Source organism: Bactrocera tryoni, chromosome 1, assembly GCF_016617805.1.
Source record: "Bactrocera tryoni isolate S06 chromosome 1, CSIRO_BtryS06_freeze2, whole genome shotgun sequence".
Lineage (NCBI taxonomy): Eukaryota > Metazoa > Arthropoda > Insecta > Diptera > Tephritidae > Bactrocera > Bactrocera tryoni.
In genome coordinates, this window is record NC_052499.1 from 17,914,738 (window position 1) to 17,933,493 (window position 18,756).

The 18,756-nt window shown below is 42.2% G+C and overlaps 3 protein-coding genes across 3 annotated transcripts; all 3 read right to left on the reverse strand.

Annotated features, from left to right (window-relative positions):
- Positions 1-1,482: 1,482 nt before the first annotated feature.
- LOC120782254 lies at positions 1,483-8,803 on the reverse strand. The gene is made up of 6 exons (XM_040114419.1): positions 8,528-8,803; positions 7,183-8,462; positions 6,962-7,088; positions 6,194-6,860; positions 3,083-6,135; positions 1,483-2,409 (listed from the first exon to the last, which is right to left on the reverse strand). The coding sequence occupies exons 1-6, from the start codon at positions 8,648-8,650 to the stop codon at positions 1,945-1,947; spliced, it is 5,715 nt and encodes a 1,904-aa protein (XP_039970353.1). The 5' UTR covers positions 8,651-8,803; the 3' UTR covers positions 1,483-1,944.
- A 667-nt stretch (positions 8,804-9,470) lies between these two features.
- On the reverse strand, positions 9,471-10,261 carry LOC120782199 (enhancer of split m8 protein-like). The gene has a single exon (XM_040114345.1). It carries the CDS (start codon positions 10,224-10,226, stop codon positions 9,627-9,629), a length of 600 nt encoding a protein of 199 aa, XP_039970279.1. The 5' UTR covers positions 10,227-10,261; the 3' UTR covers positions 9,471-9,626.
- A 4,260-nt stretch (positions 10,262-14,521) lies between these two features.
- Positions 14,522-15,345, reverse strand: LOC120782570 (enhancer of split m7 protein). Its single transcript, XM_040114908.1, has one exon. The coding sequence runs from the start codon at positions 15,308-15,310 to the stop codon at positions 14,705-14,707; it is 606 nt and encodes a 201-aa protein (XP_039970842.1). The 5' UTR covers positions 15,311-15,345; the 3' UTR covers positions 14,522-14,704.
- Positions 15,346-18,756: the final 3,411 nt, after the last annotated feature.

Below are 18,756 nucleotides of genomic sequence, written 5' to 3' on the forward strand. Positions count from 1 at the left end.
CGTATTTTTCACTCGCAACGTTACGGTGAATGGCGAATCGTTCGATGCTCAACCACTTGGTGGCATGATTTCGACAGACCTTCCGCCATGCCACACAGCTCGCGATTCTTCCGAGGGAAGACTTCCAGGCTGAACTATATAAAGAAAACCGTGGTTGGCCAAAATGAGCCAAATTTCTTTCTAATAAACATCTATTCGCTTTTGGAATGGCATTAAAGCTGGCTATTCAGCCAGCAAAAAGACCTTATCAGACTTTCAAATGAACCACCTGGGCAGCCGCCGATCAACTGCCATATCAAAAATGAATATCTAAATAATTTCATAATTACCATCATTTAAAATGTGGACTAACTATCACCCATTATACTCTATATAACTCATCCAGTGACCGATCGACCTGATATTCGGCAAAAGGTTTGTTAGAAAAACGAAAATTATTATATGTAGTATATGGTATCGAGCCGATTTTAAAAACTATGTTATGCCAATTCTAAAAAAAATGTGGACTAAAATCAGCTAGATGTTCGAAAACCCTGATATTAGTTGTATGGGGGCTGAGTCAAGTTTTCACCCAATTGCATCTATGTATTTTAGGTACAAAGGTATACTGTTATGAGTAAGACATGTTCTGTAACTTTTACTGAGATAACTCAAATATTGCCCGATATATCCAGCATAAAGTCACGTGGAAGTTCGAAAATTTTTATATTAGGTATGTATGTATGTATCAAGATTTGAATTTCAATTGTTTATTTTTTATATATTTTTAAATATTTTTTCTCTATAATATATAATAATAATAATATTATTGACAACCTTGTAATAGAAACTAAGATCGGCAACCTGTCGACGTGCTGATAGTTTATTGATACGAAAGCTCTGGTAAATTTCATCAGTGGAGTAAGTATGTGTAGACGATGATAATTTATAGGCTAACGACTTGCAGAGTTTACGTTGAACCTTTTCCACTTTGTCTATAGATGCATTAGTATATGGAGACCAGATGACTGAACCATATTCAAGGATAGGTAGGACTAGCGATTGAAAAAGTCTGGTTACAGAGTAGGGGTTGTTGAAGTCTTTGCTGTTTCTTAGGATAAATCCGAGGGTTTTAAATCCCTTAGATTTTTATACCTTTTTTAAATTTATTAGTTATTTTTTTTTTTTTTTTAAATTTTTTTTTTTTAAATTTTTTTATTTTTTTTAATTTTTTTTTTTTTTTTTAATTTTTTTAGTTATTTTTAATTTACTTATATATATATTTATATTTTTTTAATATCATATTTCTTTAATATTGTTTTTAATCGTAATACCAAAAAATAAATCTCAAGTTGAATTGCTCTAACTTCAATTTCACGGAGCGGAGTTGAAAATCGTAATAGGCGTATTTTTTGAGGAATGTTTTGGGTATTGTGCGCCAACAAGAAAAACTTTCATTTTAAAAACTGGAAAACCTTACATAATCAGAAATGCATATGTATGTACATGTATACACAATATATTCTATTTATTTTTATTGCATTTTACATACTCTTGCGCTGCTTCTCGTCTTAATTAATTAACAAACAATGTGTGTCTTTATCAATATTGCTTTCGAACAAATAAAAATCATCTACAGACGTTGGCACATCGGCTGTCTGCGTCCAATACAAGATCCAAAATGGCTTGGATATATGTAAAATCGTTATGCATGCAATCATTATAAATCTTTAACAAATAGGTATTCATACTGATAACAAAGTGGCTTATTATCTACTTAAATATATATTGGTATGTATGTATGTATGTATTTGTCGCTATATGTCAGCAATGGGTTGCACAATTAACTAATGAATTTGTGTGTAGGTAAAACAAAGATGCAAAATGTTAAAACTAAATTAAATATATTATATATGTATAGCTATGTAAGCGCATGCGCGGACACCGAAGTCACAGACAAAACCGTTATTTTTGGCTGGCATTATTTTCATCTGGTTGCTCCTCTGTCATTTTATTTTGTGCATCACCGGCAGCGGTTGGTGCATTTCGCGGATATGAGCGCGTTATCGAGCGTTCGAAGAAGCGCACTGAAGATATGCAACTTTCACCGGAGAATAGTTGTGATTGCGTATTGATTGCGCTGCTTACACTATGCTCCCCGCTACTTTGCGCATTCGAGCTGGCGGAATGTGTAACCGGCGTGGAAGTCTTCTGTCTGTCCAGTTGATTGCTGCCGCCGTTATTGGTACGTGGTGTCATCGTTTCAATGATGGATTGCAGGAAGGCACTGCGCAACGATTCGTCTGTTGGAGTCGATGATGTGCTGGAAGAACTGGCATGTTTCAACAACTCTTTGGTGAGGAAGTCGCGTAAATTTAACGGTCGTCCGAAGTCGCTTAGGAACTCGCAATCGCTAGAGCGTGGTTGAGACTGAAAGAAGAAATTTTGTTAATAATTTTCACACAATTCAGCTCATTTTTGTCGAGTGAGAAAAAAAATAAAGAGTAAGAAAGAGATAGAAAAAGTAAGAAAAAGAGAGAAAGAAAGAGAAAGAATGAGAGGAAAAATAGGGAAAACAAAGGGGAATAAAGGAGAGAAATAAGAGAATTAGAGTGAAAAAAATGAAATAGAGAAAGAAAAAAATTTTAGAGAAAAAATAAAAAATATAGAAAAGAAAGAAGGAGAGAAAGCAAATAATGAAGAAGATTAACAAAAGGAAGAGAGGAAGAAAAGTGAGAGAGGGAGATCAGAAAGATAGAGAGTGATAGAAGATAGAGAGAGAAGAAACACGAAGATACAGGGAGAGAAAAGAAATTTAGAGAGTGAGAGAACAAATAAAGAGAGAGTAGAAACAAAAAGAGAGAGAGAGAGAGAGAGAGTAGAAACAAAAAGAGAGAGAGAGAGAGAGAGTAGAAACAAAAAGAGAGAGAGAGAGAGAGTAGAAACAAAAAGAGAGAGAGAGAGAGTAGAAACAAAAAGAGAGAGAGAGAGTAGAAACAAAAGAGAGAGAGAGAAGAAAGATAAAGCGATAGAGAAAAGAAAGGAAGGCAATGGTTTAGCTAGAGAGAGAGGCTATACTTGAAATTGTGAGAACATAACTTACACTTTTATTCTTTCGTGACGCATCATGCCCCGCTGTGTCCTTAGTGGACATATCAGGCGTGGGATTGATGCTTCGCTGTTTTTGGTGTGAGGTATCTTTGTTGGTGTTGACCTCAAGACGCTCAGGACTGTGTCTTAATTTTTGTTTTGCTGCCTCGCGCGTTGGACTATGGGTTGGAGAGCGCTTATCGACACTACGCTCAAATTGCACTTCCTTAGTAGCGCTGATTTTTACCGTTTCCACACGTTTAGGGCTGACACCACGCAATGTAGAGTCTGGTGAGCGCTGTGGACTCTTCAGTACCGCATTATTGACGCCTTTTTTCGGACTATTACGCTGCGCAGTGGCGTCAGTTGTGGGTGCCACACGCTCCGGACTGCTTGAGCTGTTACTATTGCCGACCGCCTTTGCCTCTTTGGTGCGCGCACGCATTGTTGCCGGCCACTTCATGCCCAAACTGAATAGCTGACGTTCGAATTCACTTGAACCATTCTCAGATGTTGAGGAGAGCTTCTCAATGCCGCTTTCTGCGGCGAAGGCACGTGCATGAGTGGCGCGCCCGTTTTCACCGCCATCCCTCACGGTGGAGGAGAATATTTGCTCTTTTGTTTTGGCCGTGCGAAATGAATGCTGTAGCAGTTGACGTCGTCTCAGCTCCTCTTCAATGTTTATCGATTCCGATTCGGTTTCTGTATTACTGTTCGTACGTGCGTCGGAGATGTTTTCCAGACTGGCGCTATCGAGAAACTCACCACTCTGAGAATTTGTTGCTAATTGGCGTAAATATTCCTGACGCGTCGGGAAGGGTTTTATGGAGAGATTTGCTATGCGTAGGCAGGAGACCAAGTCGTCGATAGTTTCCGGCGATTGTGACTGTTCAGCGCCATCTTGCGGTACACTCAAATTGCGCAGATAGGCTGAAAGCGACGGAAACTCACGATAGTCGGGCACTGCGCCACTCTGCGCATTACACAGCTGTGCGATTAGCGTTTCAAATTCCTGATTTATGCGTTGGCTCGTGTCCGCATCCAACTGTGTGACATCCAAATTCATTTCACGCGCATATTCTTCGAATGTGGGGAAAGGTTGCGGTTGCAAAGGTCTGCTGCGTGAAGCCTCAGCTGCTGCGGCCGCTGCACTAACAGTGGTGGCATTTACGCGCGATGTAGCCGGTGTGTCTACCTCGATGATGGTAGATAGCTCGTGTACTACATCATCCTCGGCAAAGTTAGGGCTGTAACGTTGCAAAGTAGGCGGGGGTCGCGCCTTACGCCCGCCACCGCCATGATGGCTTGGGTGTGTTGTGCTCGATGCTTGCGATGGTGGTTCCACATCCTGTGCTGTCAATGGGCGTGAAATGGAAATGCCGCTATCGTGACTCATACCTGTTGGTTTGTGCTTTTCAAGCGGCGCCGCGCTGTCGAGCGCTGATAAACCTTCCGCCGAAGTAGCGGCAGCTTGCTGCTCCAATATATCCGGCGGTGTGTAGTCTATAGAGGTGGTTGGTTGTGTGGTCAGAGCGTGGCGTACGCTTGCGCCACCACTGCTGCCACTGCTGATGCTGGTATTTCTATCGACGGATGCATTTGAGCGTCGACGCGTGCCATCGGGCAATTCGATGTATTCGGTTGAGTTGCGTCCCTCACTTACCGAACTGAGTGTGACCTCCATGAGGCGTTTCTTTTCGGTGCGAACTTTTTGTATGAGCTCGGTTAACTCCGCGATGCGTTGTGTACAGTTCTCGGTGAGTTGCTCATAACGTGCGATTTGCTCTTCAGCGCGACGCTCCTCTGTGTCAACTAAAATATCACGTTTCGGTTGCGAATCCGCACTGGCGGTAGTGGCGGTGCGCTCCGTTGATATACGCGCTGTTTTTTCACCAATTTGCACGATTTGTCGTGGTTGCTGACCCTGCGCTTGCTTAGCTTGACCCTGCGGCTGCTCAGCTTGACCCTGAACCTGCTTATCTTTACCCTGCGCCTGCTTAGCTCTTACTACCGTTGGCACGAGTGTTTGTTGGACGGGCGCGCGCTGCTGTTGGCTTACACTTGGTGCCGCCTCGGCCATCACAGCACGTGTATGCGTATCCGTTGAACTTTTATCTGGCTTGCGCGTTACTTTAGCTTGTTGAGCCACCACTCCAGCGTTATCGCGCATGTATCTCTCTTTGCCTGTTTCAGTGCGCGGCACTCGTGCTCTTGCATCGGCAGCTGATGGCGCTATCTCCTTACGCTGTCTTACTTGCGGTTCCTTCGTCGCTTTTTCACCGCCACTGTGTTGCTCCTTGCGCAGTCGTTGCTGCCAAATCTCCTCAAACATGCGAATGCTAGTCTCAAGCGTAACATCGCTTTGGGTGCGCAATGTGTCTTCCAACTCACTGATAAAAGTACGATTTTCCTCGATAAACCGCTGTACACGTTGTATACGTTCTTGCGAATCGGCCAAGTTAACAGTGGCGCTTACACGATTCGAACTGACATTCATAATGGAAGATGAGGGTGTTTCGATGTCCGAAGAGCTCACGCCCAAACCGAGTACGGAATTACGTGACATACCCAACAGACGTTGCACATAGTGTGCTATGAGCGGATTCAAACGCGCTGGACGTTGAGTTGATTTTGCTGGTTGTGGCGCCGTCTGGGCTTCAGCGGCAACAGCCGTTAATGGTATATTAGTAGCGCCGTGAATGTCTGCCTCCTCACTCAATTCTAATTGATCGACCAGTGCATCCACGTCGTTGGCAATGCGAGATGGTAGACTGCGATATGATGTCGAATTGGAGTCATAAGAATTTTGTCGATTTATAGCACCTTGCTTGTCATTAGTAGAAACTTTTTGTTGTTGTTGTGGTTTCTCACGCACATTGCTAGCGGAACGTTTAACGCCCAAACGTCGTGTCGGTGTATCAATTAAAGTGGAGACTTTTCGTGGACTCTTTGTGGGCTTTTTCACTTTCTGTTTGCTATGTCGGCTGCCTTCTTTCTTCAACTTTATTATGATTTCTAACGGTTTATTGTCTGTGGTCTGCACTCTGCACTCCTTGCCGTCTGATTCTGTAATAAATTAAGTGTAAATTATAGATTGATTACAAACGAAATAAATCACAAATACTTTTCACTATATTTTCCGTGGGTTTACCAAGAACTTTATCTGTGGTAACTTGGCCACCTTGTGGTTTCTGCATTTTACATAATTCACGCAGCTTTTGTTCCAAAACAGCTTCTTTTTGTTCGACATCATTTAAATGCTTGGCCAACGGCGATTGTCTGCCATTTTCCGGCGGCACATCCTTATTCAGCATACGTTCACGCTCGCGACGCACATCACTTACATCGTTTATCACCTGCTGCATGCTATCACCACTGCCATTTTTTTCCAGCTCTTCACACAAGGCTTTGCGCAACTCATCTATACGCAGCAACAATTTTTTTAAGCGTTCAGCTTTTTGTTTATTCTGATTTGGCTGACCATCAGCGCATTTCAGCAAATCATTACGTATTTTCTTCTTCTGATCATCAACATAACCGAGCAGTATAGAGCAACGGCTGTCAGAGGAACTATTGATTTGATCATGTGGTGAAGCTAAATTCAAATTATCACCAACGGTTTTAGTGCTGGTGACGCCTTCTTGTGCACTTCCAATGCGAATGTGCTGCTTATTAATTTCCGGACAGGTGATGATTGCAGGATGCAAAAATAGGTCTTCTACGGCTGCATTACGTTTCTGTTCTAAGCGTGCTTCACGACTTATATATAATTGATGATTTTGAATTCTAACCTGAAAATATATGTGAAGATATCATTTAATTATGATTGTTCTGAGTGTTACAAACTACGTAGCAAACTGAATACACGCTCTTTAGGGTAAAAAAAACTCACATCAGTCGGATTCAGCAGTTGCGGATATTCCTGCGTTAGCGCATCAAGCCTTTCTGTAAGCTCAGCACAATCACGACGTGCTTGTTCACGTTCAAGCGCTTTACGACCACGTTCAACCGAGCGCGCACTGTAAACAAAAAATTGTTTAATTACCAATTTTATTTATTTATTTAATTTTTTTTTTTTAGAATTTTTTGAGCATATTTTTAAAGTTTACCAACCTCATTCTTTTGCGCTCCTCATCTCTTTGTAATGCTAATTCTCTTTCCATTTCCGCTTGTGCTACTGCACACGGACCATTACGTTCGCGAAAAGTAGGTTCATGCACCAGATCCTCGGTGGGTTGTGCATAATCCCGCGTATATTTGTTGTTGTAATCATAGGACTGGACACGATTGCTGCTACTTTCGCGCGCATCTTTTTCCTTATCACTTTTACAGCTATTCATTGTAACTGTGTTGCCTGAAAGTGTAATTTGTATGCGACCCGATGTACTGCTTTTATGTGGCGATTTAACTGTCGTACTGGCCGTTGTGGCTGCTAGCGATGGCGGTGGTGGTTTGGGTGGTGAACGTGAACGTGTAGGTGAAACGCTGGTGGCACTTTTTGCATTTAAAATTTGCGAAACTTGTGTGAAACGTGGTTTTGCTGTGTTAGTAGTTGTTCTACCTTTTGGTTGGGCACGTATTGGCTTTTCTGGACTACTATTTCGCACAATATGGTGAAATTGCCGGTTGCTCTGTGCGTATTTATCTTTAATTTCACCAGCTGTTATGCTTATTGAATCGTTGCTATCCACATCGATATCCACAATAACAGCCGGATTTTTGCTGAGGGCAGTATTTTTATTTTTTACATTAGAACTATTTTCCGGTTCTTCTTCGTCGGTACACGTTGACGAAAGTAGCGAAGAAGATGAGGAGCTTGTGCATGGGCATTTGATTACTTTCGGACATGGGCAAATTGTTACAGATTTTGTCGTTTCACTTTTATTAGAATCACTTAGTATTTCTGCGTCATCTTCATCACTATGCTGACTGTCATCATCATCTGATTCGCTTTCAGCACTTGTGCATTGGCAAGTTGATGTGTGATCTTTTGGGCAAATTTTTCGTCTTCGTTTTTTCGGTGTCTTTTTCTTTTTGTCTTTCATTAGCACATTTGGTGTTTGAGTGCCGGCAGTTTGTAGCACCTTCTTTACATTCTGCTTGGGTTTGACACCTATCCGTTCATTGGTTTTCTTTTTGAATTGTATGCGCTCTTGCTCCTTTGCAGCTTGACGTTCTGCCATTGCTTCATTCTCAATTTTTGCGGCATTATGTGCTGTGCCGATTTGAAATATAGCTTGCCGATATTCATTATTCTTCTGATCCAATACATGTTGCCGCCAACATTCAAGTTCCTGCGCTTTAATAGCCTCAAGATTTCCAAGCTGTCTATCCTTTTCCGCTGCGACATCATTGCGTATTTTTCGCGCCAACTTTTTTGACTCTTCACGTACCTGCGGAATTGCGGAAATTATTCATATCCTTATAAATTTATATCAAATTCACTCAGGTAACTTACCTCAAGTAAACGTTGTTTTCGAAGCTCACCTTCCAGTTGCTTTTTTACACGCACAGGATCGTCCAAAATGCTTGGTTTATTACATGCTCGAAATTTTCCATTCACAGTAATATTTACGGACATTTTCACGTGCTCTCCCAATATGACACAATTTTCAATTACATTTGCCCCAGCACAATTGTAATAGCCAGTTTTTCGCTATATTCAAATCAAATAAAATTAATAACGACAACAAACCAAATGCGCAGACGCGAAAAAACTAATTAAGTTGTGGAGTGACCAGCAGCCTATTTTGTAAGTATTTTATTGTAATTTCAGACATTTTTGTTGTAATCTTATGCGATGTGTCAAGTTGGTCACTCAACGCATGAATAGTGCTGCCTATGCCTATGGCGAGCACAGGGCTGCATCTAAGATGTGTTTATTGTTTTTAAAATTGTTTAGAAGTAATTATTACATATGAAAGAATGAAGTACAAGTTGATGTATTTAGTTATTAAATTTACAGATTTGTATTAAAATTGTGAGAATTCATTAATAACTAAAAAACTGATTGTTTTTTTAATTTACCAGATATTTTTATAGTTCTAAAAAATAGTGCCGCCAAGTTCTTAGATTTGGCAGCACTTATACATTAATGACACTTTATAGAAATAACGGAAAGATATGCCAATTTCCTTGCTTAAACGGAAGCAATTGCACGAATTTAGAAGTAATTAATAAAGTTTAATAGTTTTTGATTTAATTAAGAGTTATCAAGTGTTGTGCTGTGCAAATATGTGTGTAAAGTGTAAAAATTAAATTGTACCTAAAAAAGTCAACAACAATGAAATTGCATGCACTGATGAAGCGCCTGAGAGAACCCCAATATAACAGAATGAAAAGAACGTATGCATTTGTTGGTGTAAGTGTATATCTTATATTTATTTGTATATAGTCTAATTCTTAATTGGTTTTTCTCAATGTCGTTATAATAACATTGTTGTTCAATAGAAACATCACATTGTAGTATCACAGTTGGTGGTGGACATATCAGTATGTGCCCACTAGTCTCTCACGCTCTCCTTCCTTGCTTTCTTTTGCTTTGCAATGCTATTGCATTACCAAGGTCGCCACAAACTCTCTGCCGCTGTGTGCTGCTGCTGTGCAACAGGTGACGCGATGGGACTTTCACAGTCACTATGATAGCCGGAAGAAGCAGGACTCAGTGGTGCGCATTCAATGCGTAGTGGTTGCATATTTGTAACTGTGCTTGTTTGCTGATGTGAAACTTGTTGCTGCTGTTGAACTGTGTAATTTTGTGGCTGTTGTTGTTGGTGCTGCTGCTCCTGTTGCAGGCGATTAAAACTGCGACCCAAATGTGTCATTACAGATTTGCCCACTTGCACGCTCATGCCGGGTGTTGAGGCCATCACACGTGACACCTCATTAACGGCATTCATATAGCCATTACGAAATGAATCGGTGTGCCCTTGTGCGTTTTGTTGTTGTGCTTTACTGCGGCACTGTTGACGTACGAAAACAAGTGTTTGCTCGAGTAACTCAGCTTTATCCATGCGTAGTACGGCTTCGTCGGCTTGCAACTCAGCGACGAGTTTCTTTAATGCCTCCAAACAGTTATTAATACGTGCACGTCTTTGACGTTCCAATAGCGGTTTCTTGACTTTTAAGTAAATTTGTGTTTTGCTTTGTTGTGCCATTTTGTGTGTTTTGCGTGTCTTGCTCGTTGTTCACGTTTCGCCGGTTGATACGAATGTGTTGTCAGATCCTGCAGGGCTGCGCGCTTTTATACTCTGCTCGAGCATCCCCTATTAACAGCAAGGACTCGTCTGGATTCTCGCTCTCTTATGTGAGAGTCTCCTTGTCTTATTTGCTTAGCACTGCGGCACAGCTAAATTGGGAACAACCCTCATAATGTAGTGTAAAGTGAATTAACAACCTACAAATGCATATGAATATGTGTATATTTGTTTGTGTGCGCACATATTAATAAGCAAGTATTTAGGTGTGCTCAACTTGCCCAGCCAAACTGAATGACGACGACGAGGACACTTGGCTGCAAAGGGACGTACAAAAAATCCGTTGTTCAACAAAAAAAAAACCTGCCTTATGGCTCGTGGCGTGGGAACCAACACGAAAGTGAGTTTCTCACACAGCACTTTCCGTTCGGCATGTGTTCGTTGTTGCTGTTATTATGCATGCTAGCCACATGCTCCTTTTTAAGGATCTGAAATTTTGCAGCTGCTGCTATTTTTCGTTTCGGTATTTTGATCCGTTGCTTCGCCGGCAATGCACACGCGTTGTGCATACAAACAAACACACGCATATGTATGCAAGTTCTGCAGGCTTTCGTGCGTTATGTTTGCTTTTCGATTTATTGGATTGCCATACACTCACACACACACAAATAGGTGATGTTGCATTTTTTGCAGTTGTATATGTATATGTATGTTTGTATGCACAACTCCTACGCAATGTGCGCGAGTAAAGAATTTTAATGCATTCACAGCATTTTTTTTTGTTGCTGACTTTCAATGTGTGTTGCTTCAGGATAATGGCATAATTGTTTACTGCTGCTGTTGTTGTTTGTTAAGCACTTCGACAGCTGAATTTGAGTGTGGGAAAGTTTGAGAAATTTTTGTACAAATCCTTGAATGGTGCATTCATACGAAAATTAATTGTTTTATATTGTTTTTGTTGTTGGCTTATGTTGCCGTTTGCCCGGTTGCTGGCCAAAGTGGCGCGCGCCAATGCGTGCAATACACGAGTCTTTACCGACTGTCGCTTGTTTCGCTTGCGGTGTGTATGAATGTATGTACTTATGTCGCAGCGGACACTTTTCAGTAATCAATTAATATGCAGATTGTACTGAAGTTTCGTGTGCGAAAGTATGGAGTAAGACAATATGAGGATTATGTTATGTTGAAATTAATGAGTCAAAAAATTAGTCATTACAGTTGTACTATTTACGGAGGTACCTTTTAATCGTTTCGATTTCCAATGAGATTACTGGGTAATTTGTCTCATGCTGCTGGGGCTTGCTGCCATCGCATTGAACTTGTTTGGAGACACCTAGGTTAATTCGTGTCTACTTCAGCTCTCTGGTTTCTCGCTGGGCCAGCTTCTATCAACTGGAATTTGCGAAATAACCGGCAAAAATAATAATTTTGTCTCTGGCAATCTTAAGCGAGTAAAATTTCGCAACTATAATTCTAGTTTGTACGGTAACTATAGGCCATAGTTATCGGATATCGGAGGTTCCAAGAAATTAGCAGGTTCTTGAGGAGGGAGGGACGTGTGTAAAATTTGAGATTAATATCTTAGAAACTGAGGGACTAATTCGACTCAGCTCACCATGCTTACGAGGTTAAAGCCGAGTTAACAGCAGCGTACCAATAATTTTTTCTTTTAACAATTTGGCGCCAATTCGAGATCCAAGTGCAGCCAGGTTCTTCTCCACCTGATCTCTCTAACGTAGTAGATGTCTTCCTCTTCCTCTGCTTCCCCCGGCGGGTACTGCGCTGAATATTTTAAGAGCTGAAGTGTTTTCGTCCGTTCAGACGACATGGCCTAACCAGCGTAGCCGCTGTCTCTTAATTCGCTGAATTATGTCAATGACGTAGTATATGTATGTCGTATAGCTCGCCGTTCCATCAAATGCGATATGCGCCGTTGCCTATGCGCAAAGGACCATAAATCTTCCGCAGAATCTTTCTTTCGAAAACTCGTAAGATCATATGTTGTCATCGTCCATGGCTCTGCACCATATAGCAGGAAGGGAATAATGAGTGACTTATAGAGTTTGGCATTGTTCGTCGAAGGAGGACTTTATGTTGTTGTTGTTGCTGGACTTTACTTCTCAATTGCCTACTCCGTTCGAAGTAGCATCCGTTGGCAAGATTTATTCTGCGTTGGATTTCGGGACTGATATTGTTGGCGGTGTTAATATTGGTTCCAAGATAGACGAAATTATCTACCACTTGAAGTTGGTATATCGGAATAAGGACTTGCTTTCCGAATATGAAAGAGTAAAGTAATAGACTTATCAGAAGGCATTCTTTCTCTTCTTTACATATGAAAAACTGCAAAAGTCTTGTGTAAAATGGTAGATCGGAAATATACGAAGTTCCTACTGGAACATGAATGGAATACTCAATGGTCATAGTCTGATTGTAACCCACGCTTCCAGAATGGGACTAACAGATCGAGAAAACTGCACAAAATGTTAAGATCAAGGCACCAAGGAAACAATAGAGCATACCTTGTGCACTTGTACCGCATAGGCAAGGCTGCGCTTTAAGCATTTGGGCTCCTCACGGTATGAGACACTGAAAGAGGTATCGATAGTGAGGTCACTTTGCAACAGAACTGCATCTGGCATCGGAAAAAACCAAAACTGTTCTATGCGTGGCTCATTAGCCTACCAGACTAACCTAACCTAACCTAACCTTCTTCACATTTAATATTTGAACCTGGTATATATTAACTGCTGCCAAACACAAAGATCGGTCTCGGTAGTGTGAAAAAAGAGATTTATGCTCTCAAAAACATTATTTTTTTAGATGATCGTTGATTACGTTCACCTCACAAAAATTATATTAAGGCAGCTTTAAACCTCTGTGGTCAGGAAAAGAAATCCTCCATTTACCAGTTTGAAGGTTGATCACCCTCAGCAGAGGATACCGCCTTATTGCTAGTGATTCTCCCTTTAGGATCATTAGCTGAAAGCGGCTATAGACTTCCGAGGTCAGTAAATGAAAGCTCTCTCTGAAAGATTTCCGTAGTTTTACATCAGCGACCTTACCGCTGGGTTTTCTTTGAGATTATGTGTGCTTTGTGTGCAACTTTTTGAATACATTTTGTTTTTTGAAACCCTCTACTTTGGTGACCAGTTCATAGCATCACTTTGGTGTTTCATCTAAAGCGTCCACGCAAAATGTTAAACGCATATCCCTTTCGGCTTAGTGGTTTTTGTTGTTGTTGTACCGGCGGAAAATATTCTTCAAATAACTTTAAAGCATTCAGTCGAGTTGTCATTCGTTGGCCGGATAAAAGTGCGAGTTTATTCGGGTTACTTAGACCCGACTGTCATGGTTAAAAAAACCTCCTCTCAATGCAATGTTGTCTTATCCTTGCATGACTGCCTATACGTCGCACTGTTTCGACGTACATATGCTATGAAATTGTGTTAGGTGCACCCCCTCTTGACCTGATTGCCATACAGCGTGCTGTTGCATTCAGGTTAAGAAGGGACTTACTGCTGAATCATTGGATTTCCGATGATGTGGAGAGGGAGGGATATCTACGGAGCAGGAGTCAAGGCCGAGCGCGTGAGTTGTTTGGGCGGCGGTTGCGTTTAACTGAGAATTAGGTTTAGCTTCTTGTGTGAATGGTGGGTGCGTATAATGTGGGTATGGGGACCTGGTCCCAAGTCCACGGCAGTATGGAAGTTGAGCCTAGTAGTTTCGGCTACTAGGTCTGACCGGATACTTAATTCTAGTACCACGGGAAACAGGAGCCCTTGGGTTCGCTAGGGAAGTATCGTGGTGGTTGTGATTAAAACCCGAGTGCGGGAAGAACTGACACTACCAATTGGTACTAATAATGCCAGGCATTGATTTAATCGGTTGTGTCTTTGAGTACCGTAGGATAAGGCAGTCGTCAGCGGGTACTTACATAAAATACACCGGATGTTAGCATGGTAAATGATGAAAGTCTCACCGGTCTTGCTTTCAAAAAAGGACGCATAAATTTGGAAAATCATGGAATGTTGTTATCAACTATTGAAGACCGTATAGAACTAATCTTGCCTTTTAGCATATGCATTCAGCCCGAATTACAGCCCTTCCATTTGTGACGAAAAAGTAAAAGTTGTTTTTTGTTTACATTTTAGAGTCATATATTGATGTCTATGTAATCTTTTCCGCCTAAATACTAATACTATTACTACAGTACAATTGTTTGTATGTATGTAACTAAAGCTTTTCCTATCACAGTTCACAAAACTACACAAGTTTCTTACAAAGTTAATTCGCTAATAACAGTTTACATTAAAAAATTATGTCATTAAAATTAAAAAACAATTTGCACTTAAACTAAATGAGACCGTCGTTTGCTTAATTAAGTCCATGCTCGAGCTCAGTCACTGGCTATACGTCTGCTGGCCGCCACTGCCTGACTACCAAGGACGCCAGACACTTGTTGCGGAGACTTGCAACAGACCGCTGCTGCTGGCTGCCGTTTGGCTGGAGGCAGTCGACTCATTGTCACTAGCATAACCGCTGGAAACCGGACTGTACATGCTGGAGGCGGCGCTGGAAGTGGGTGTAGCTGGACCGCAATTGACGCTCAACGGCTGATTGACAGCGGTGCGCACCTCCTGATGCTGTGACTCCAATTGATTCAAACGTAAACCGAGTTGTGTCATCAGCTGTGTGCCCAACTGGACATCCACATTCGGCAGTGTGGCGAGACAACGCGAGATTTCATGTGCCGCCTTAATGTAGCCGGAACGGAAACTCTGACGTGCGCCTTCATCGCTGCGCTTGGCTGTGGTTTGTTGCTGACGCATTTTGCGCAAATGTTCAACAGTCAATTCGAGAATGTCGGCCTTCTCCAATTTCACCTCCGGATCACCACTTTGTTGTTGCACACATTCGGCCATCAGATCTTTGAGCTCGTCAAGGCATTGATTGATGCGCGCACGACGTTTACGCTCCAATAGCGGCTTCATCACTTTGCGATAACGATAAGTCTTTGATAATTCATATGCGCTGGTTGCCATCTTGTTGTTGTTTATTTTTATTAATAGGTTGTACTTTTACTCGTAAAACTCGAAAATAATTTTTACTTTTCTCTTCTTCCGATGTTGTTTTCACTACAAGTTCTGCAACGAGAATGCTGAGTACGCCAGGAATGTGCCGTGCTTTTATAGCTGCACGTGGCTAAACATGTTAACCACCGCTCCCTGCGCACAGCGCTTGTAGTGCTCGTGCTCAACGCGCGCTCATTGCAAAGCCTGCCAAGCGACCGTTGAGAGAGTGTAGTGCGTAAAACGGGAGTGAGAGTATCACACCAACAGCGTTTGGTGAAGGCGAACACCTGCGTGTGCCTGGCAAACAGGATTGCCCACTCACTCACCGACTGACTTGAGTGGAGGTTGACTGGTGGTTGAATTGAGCGCACAGCCGATTCGAACCGAGTTGTCTCGGTGAAAGGCGACACCGCTGCGTTGCTAGTGGTTGTTCTTGGCTTAATTGTTGCTTTCACTGCTCGTGTTATAGGCTCGTTGCGCGCTCTGTTGTAATCGTCGCACGCTGCGCCGATCCTGTTCCAGCTCTCTGCACTCTACTCTTAAGGGCTGTTCGCATTTATGAACTTGCTCATTTTGCTGTGAGGGTGCAGCTGATTTCTTATAAGCTACGTGATCATTATACGCATATCTGTTGGTTGTTGTTGCTTGCTGCTGGTGGTTGTTTTTGTATGCAAGGTAAAATAAATTAACCTCCTGCTCAACGAAAGCTGCTGCTGCGGCGGCTGTTGTTGTAGTCCTTTTTCGAAACCGTGGGAAACACTTTACCACTCAGTTTCCCACACGATTTTTTTTCTTTCCTTCTTTATTTACACCCCGTAATTTTGTTGTTGTGCTCGACGCAACGGCTCGTTATTGTCGTTGGTGTTATTATCACCGCGCTGTGAACAGTACTCATCCCCTTTGCTTGGGGTGACTGTATGTTTGGTGATAACGATTGGGTACAGTGGTTCAGGTTTGACTTTCAGTAGTTTCAAATTGTGGGCGAGCAAGTGTGCGTGTGTAAAAGGGTTTGCTGGTAACGCCTGAATTTTTGATTTTGATCTGTCTCTGTTTACAACAGCGCGCGAGTCGTTCTTCGTTTTCGCGGTTTGCGCCAATTGGAGCTTCCAGGTGTGGCCACGTAATCTTCCGATTAGTCTTTCCAACGGAGTGGAGGTCTTCCTCTTCCTCTGCTTCCTCGGCGGATACTGCTTCGCATACTCTCAGAGCTGTAGTGTTTTCATCCATTCGGACGATATGACCTAGCCGCTGTCTCTTTATTCACTGAACTGTGTCAATGTCGACGTCCATGCCTCTGCACCAAATAGTAGGACGGAGATGATGAGCGGTTTGTAGAATTTGGTCTTTGTACGTCGGGAGAGGACTTTATTTCCCAATTTTCTACTCAGTCCGAAGTAGCCTCTGTTGGCAAGAAATATTCTGCGTTGGATTTCGAGGCTGACATTATTGTTGTGTTAATGTTGGTTCCAAGATAAACGAAATTATCTACGACTTCTAATCTGTAAACAGTGACCCATTTGCTTCACAGATTGTGGTTTTTTTTGTTTTTTTGTTGTCGGAGGGGGAATCTTCTAAAGATACTGCCAAGGTGAGGCTGGTAGCATGCACGATTCATATTGTTCGCTAGAGTACACTTCTTTCGGGACCACGCCCAGGCAGTGTTAAATCTCTATGCTGGACTTGCGAAACAGTATGCTTACGTACTAAACCCTTAACTCCGGCTGCTGTAGCTTGTATTCGGACCTGCGGGACCGCCGTTAAGCACTACTTCGCAGGACCAAGCTGGGCGATAACTGCCTCTTCAACAGATTGTGTGGTCTCCCTCCCTGGATTGGGCAGAGCATATTTAAATTCCAATCCGTGATCAGTCAACATTCAACAAAAATATGTTTGTTCTTTCCCTCAGATTTCTACATGTCTTATGGGTTTAAAATATTTCCATACCCATCAAACTACAATGGACTAAGGCTCTTTGATAATTTTGTGAGCCTAAATATAACATATTATGGTCAAATTCAATGTCTCAGACATATTAGGATAGATTTCGGATTTTAGCTACGTTCTGAGATCGCTGACAATGTAGTATGACGTTGTTGATTTCTCGAGCACTTTGCAATTTAGAGGAGGTATTTCTGGAGACGACTGACGACTATCCTGGTAGTTTTTCAACTCGTCCGTGGCAAAATTATCGAGGTCTAACCAATGAAAAATGGATAGACATCTTTTATTGATTTCTTTAACTTTCTATCTTCGGTTTGACAGATACACAGGCAAGCAGAAGATCCCGGCTGAGGAAGATCGCTGGATGGACAGTGTGAATAAAATATTTTGGCAGAATAAAGAAAATTACATGACAGGTACAGTTATAGTTCTAGATATCTATCAGATCCACTTTGGGGGACAAGCTCCTTTCAGGTCATCAGAAATAAGCTGTGGAGCTCCGAACGACAACTGCCGTTAGCATAATTCGGATTTCCCGCGGATCCGCGTGTAAATCAAGGACGCTCCGCTTCTCGGAGAGACTATGCTCAGTTTGTGGATTTCCATGAGCAGTACGGATACATTTTAAATAATTCAGCACGGAAAGTTTCGACTGTCGCTCCGTATGACAGATGCATTTTAGGAGAGGCTGCTTTCAGGTCATCAGAAATATGCTCTGTAGTTTCGAACGAAAAGTGCAGTTAGCAAAATTTTGATTTCTCTACTTGATAGTCACATACGCAGCCCATTCAAGTCTGGCGTCTACCTTGAATAGCCTTCATTTAAATATATTATTTATATATGTACATGGTATATTTAATTAGTTGTGTGTCCATTTTATCCCACTGTACACGTTAATGTGTTGTTTGCCAATCTAGGATATTATTTATCCATTGCGCGGCTGACTCGTTCAACGATGATACTCAGTAGCTGTTATGTGCCAGTGAGCTAAATTCCCGAAAAACTACCACCTGCCTTTCGTCAAATTTCGACGACTGACGAGCACCGTAAACACACACGCACACACGAGCACACTTGAAATGACTGCTGGCTAAGCGTTGGCTGCTGCTACGCTTGCTTTTGCAATTGTGGCTGCTACCACTCTTCAGCACGCCAATGGACAGACGGATGGACGGACGGACGAAAGGCAGACCAACGTACGCTTGGACGGACGGGGACATACAGCGGATGGATGGACGTGCGTGTGTGTGTATAAATGTGTGAACAGACCGAGCTGGCTGGTTTACGGATGTGGCCACTAGAGCGACTTATTGACTGCTTTGATACACTAACTGCCAACGTGGCTGTTGTTGTAATCACACAAACACCCAGTGTTGTTGCTTATGCTTTTATAGGACGAATGCCGTTTCGACTCACTGACTGTCGCAACTGACACGCTTCTGCTGTGCGTGGATGCGACTCTGGTTGCGGCTGTG

Bases quoted from the DNA above. Each gene is read 5' to 3' on its own strand.
- LOC120782254 (XM_040114419.1), bottom strand. From the start codon at position 8,650: ATGTCCGTAAATATTACTGTGAATGGAAAATTTCGAGCATGTAATAAA. The intron at 6,136-6,193 runs GTATTTGTGATT...AATTTATTACAG, and splicing joins CACGGAAAATATAGTGAAAA to AATCAGACGGCAAGGAGTGC. The intron at 2,410-3,082 runs GTAAGTTATGTT...TTCTTCTTTCAG, and splicing joins CGTCACGAAAGAATAAAAGT to TCTCAACCACGCTCTAGCGA.
- LOC120782199 (XM_040114345.1), bottom strand. From the start codon at position 10,226: ATGGCACAACAAAGCAAAACACAAATTTACTTAAAAGTCAAGAAACCG.
- LOC120782570 (XM_040114908.1), bottom strand. From the start codon at position 15,310: ATGGCAACCAGCGCATATGAATTATCAAAGACTTATCGTTATCGCAAA.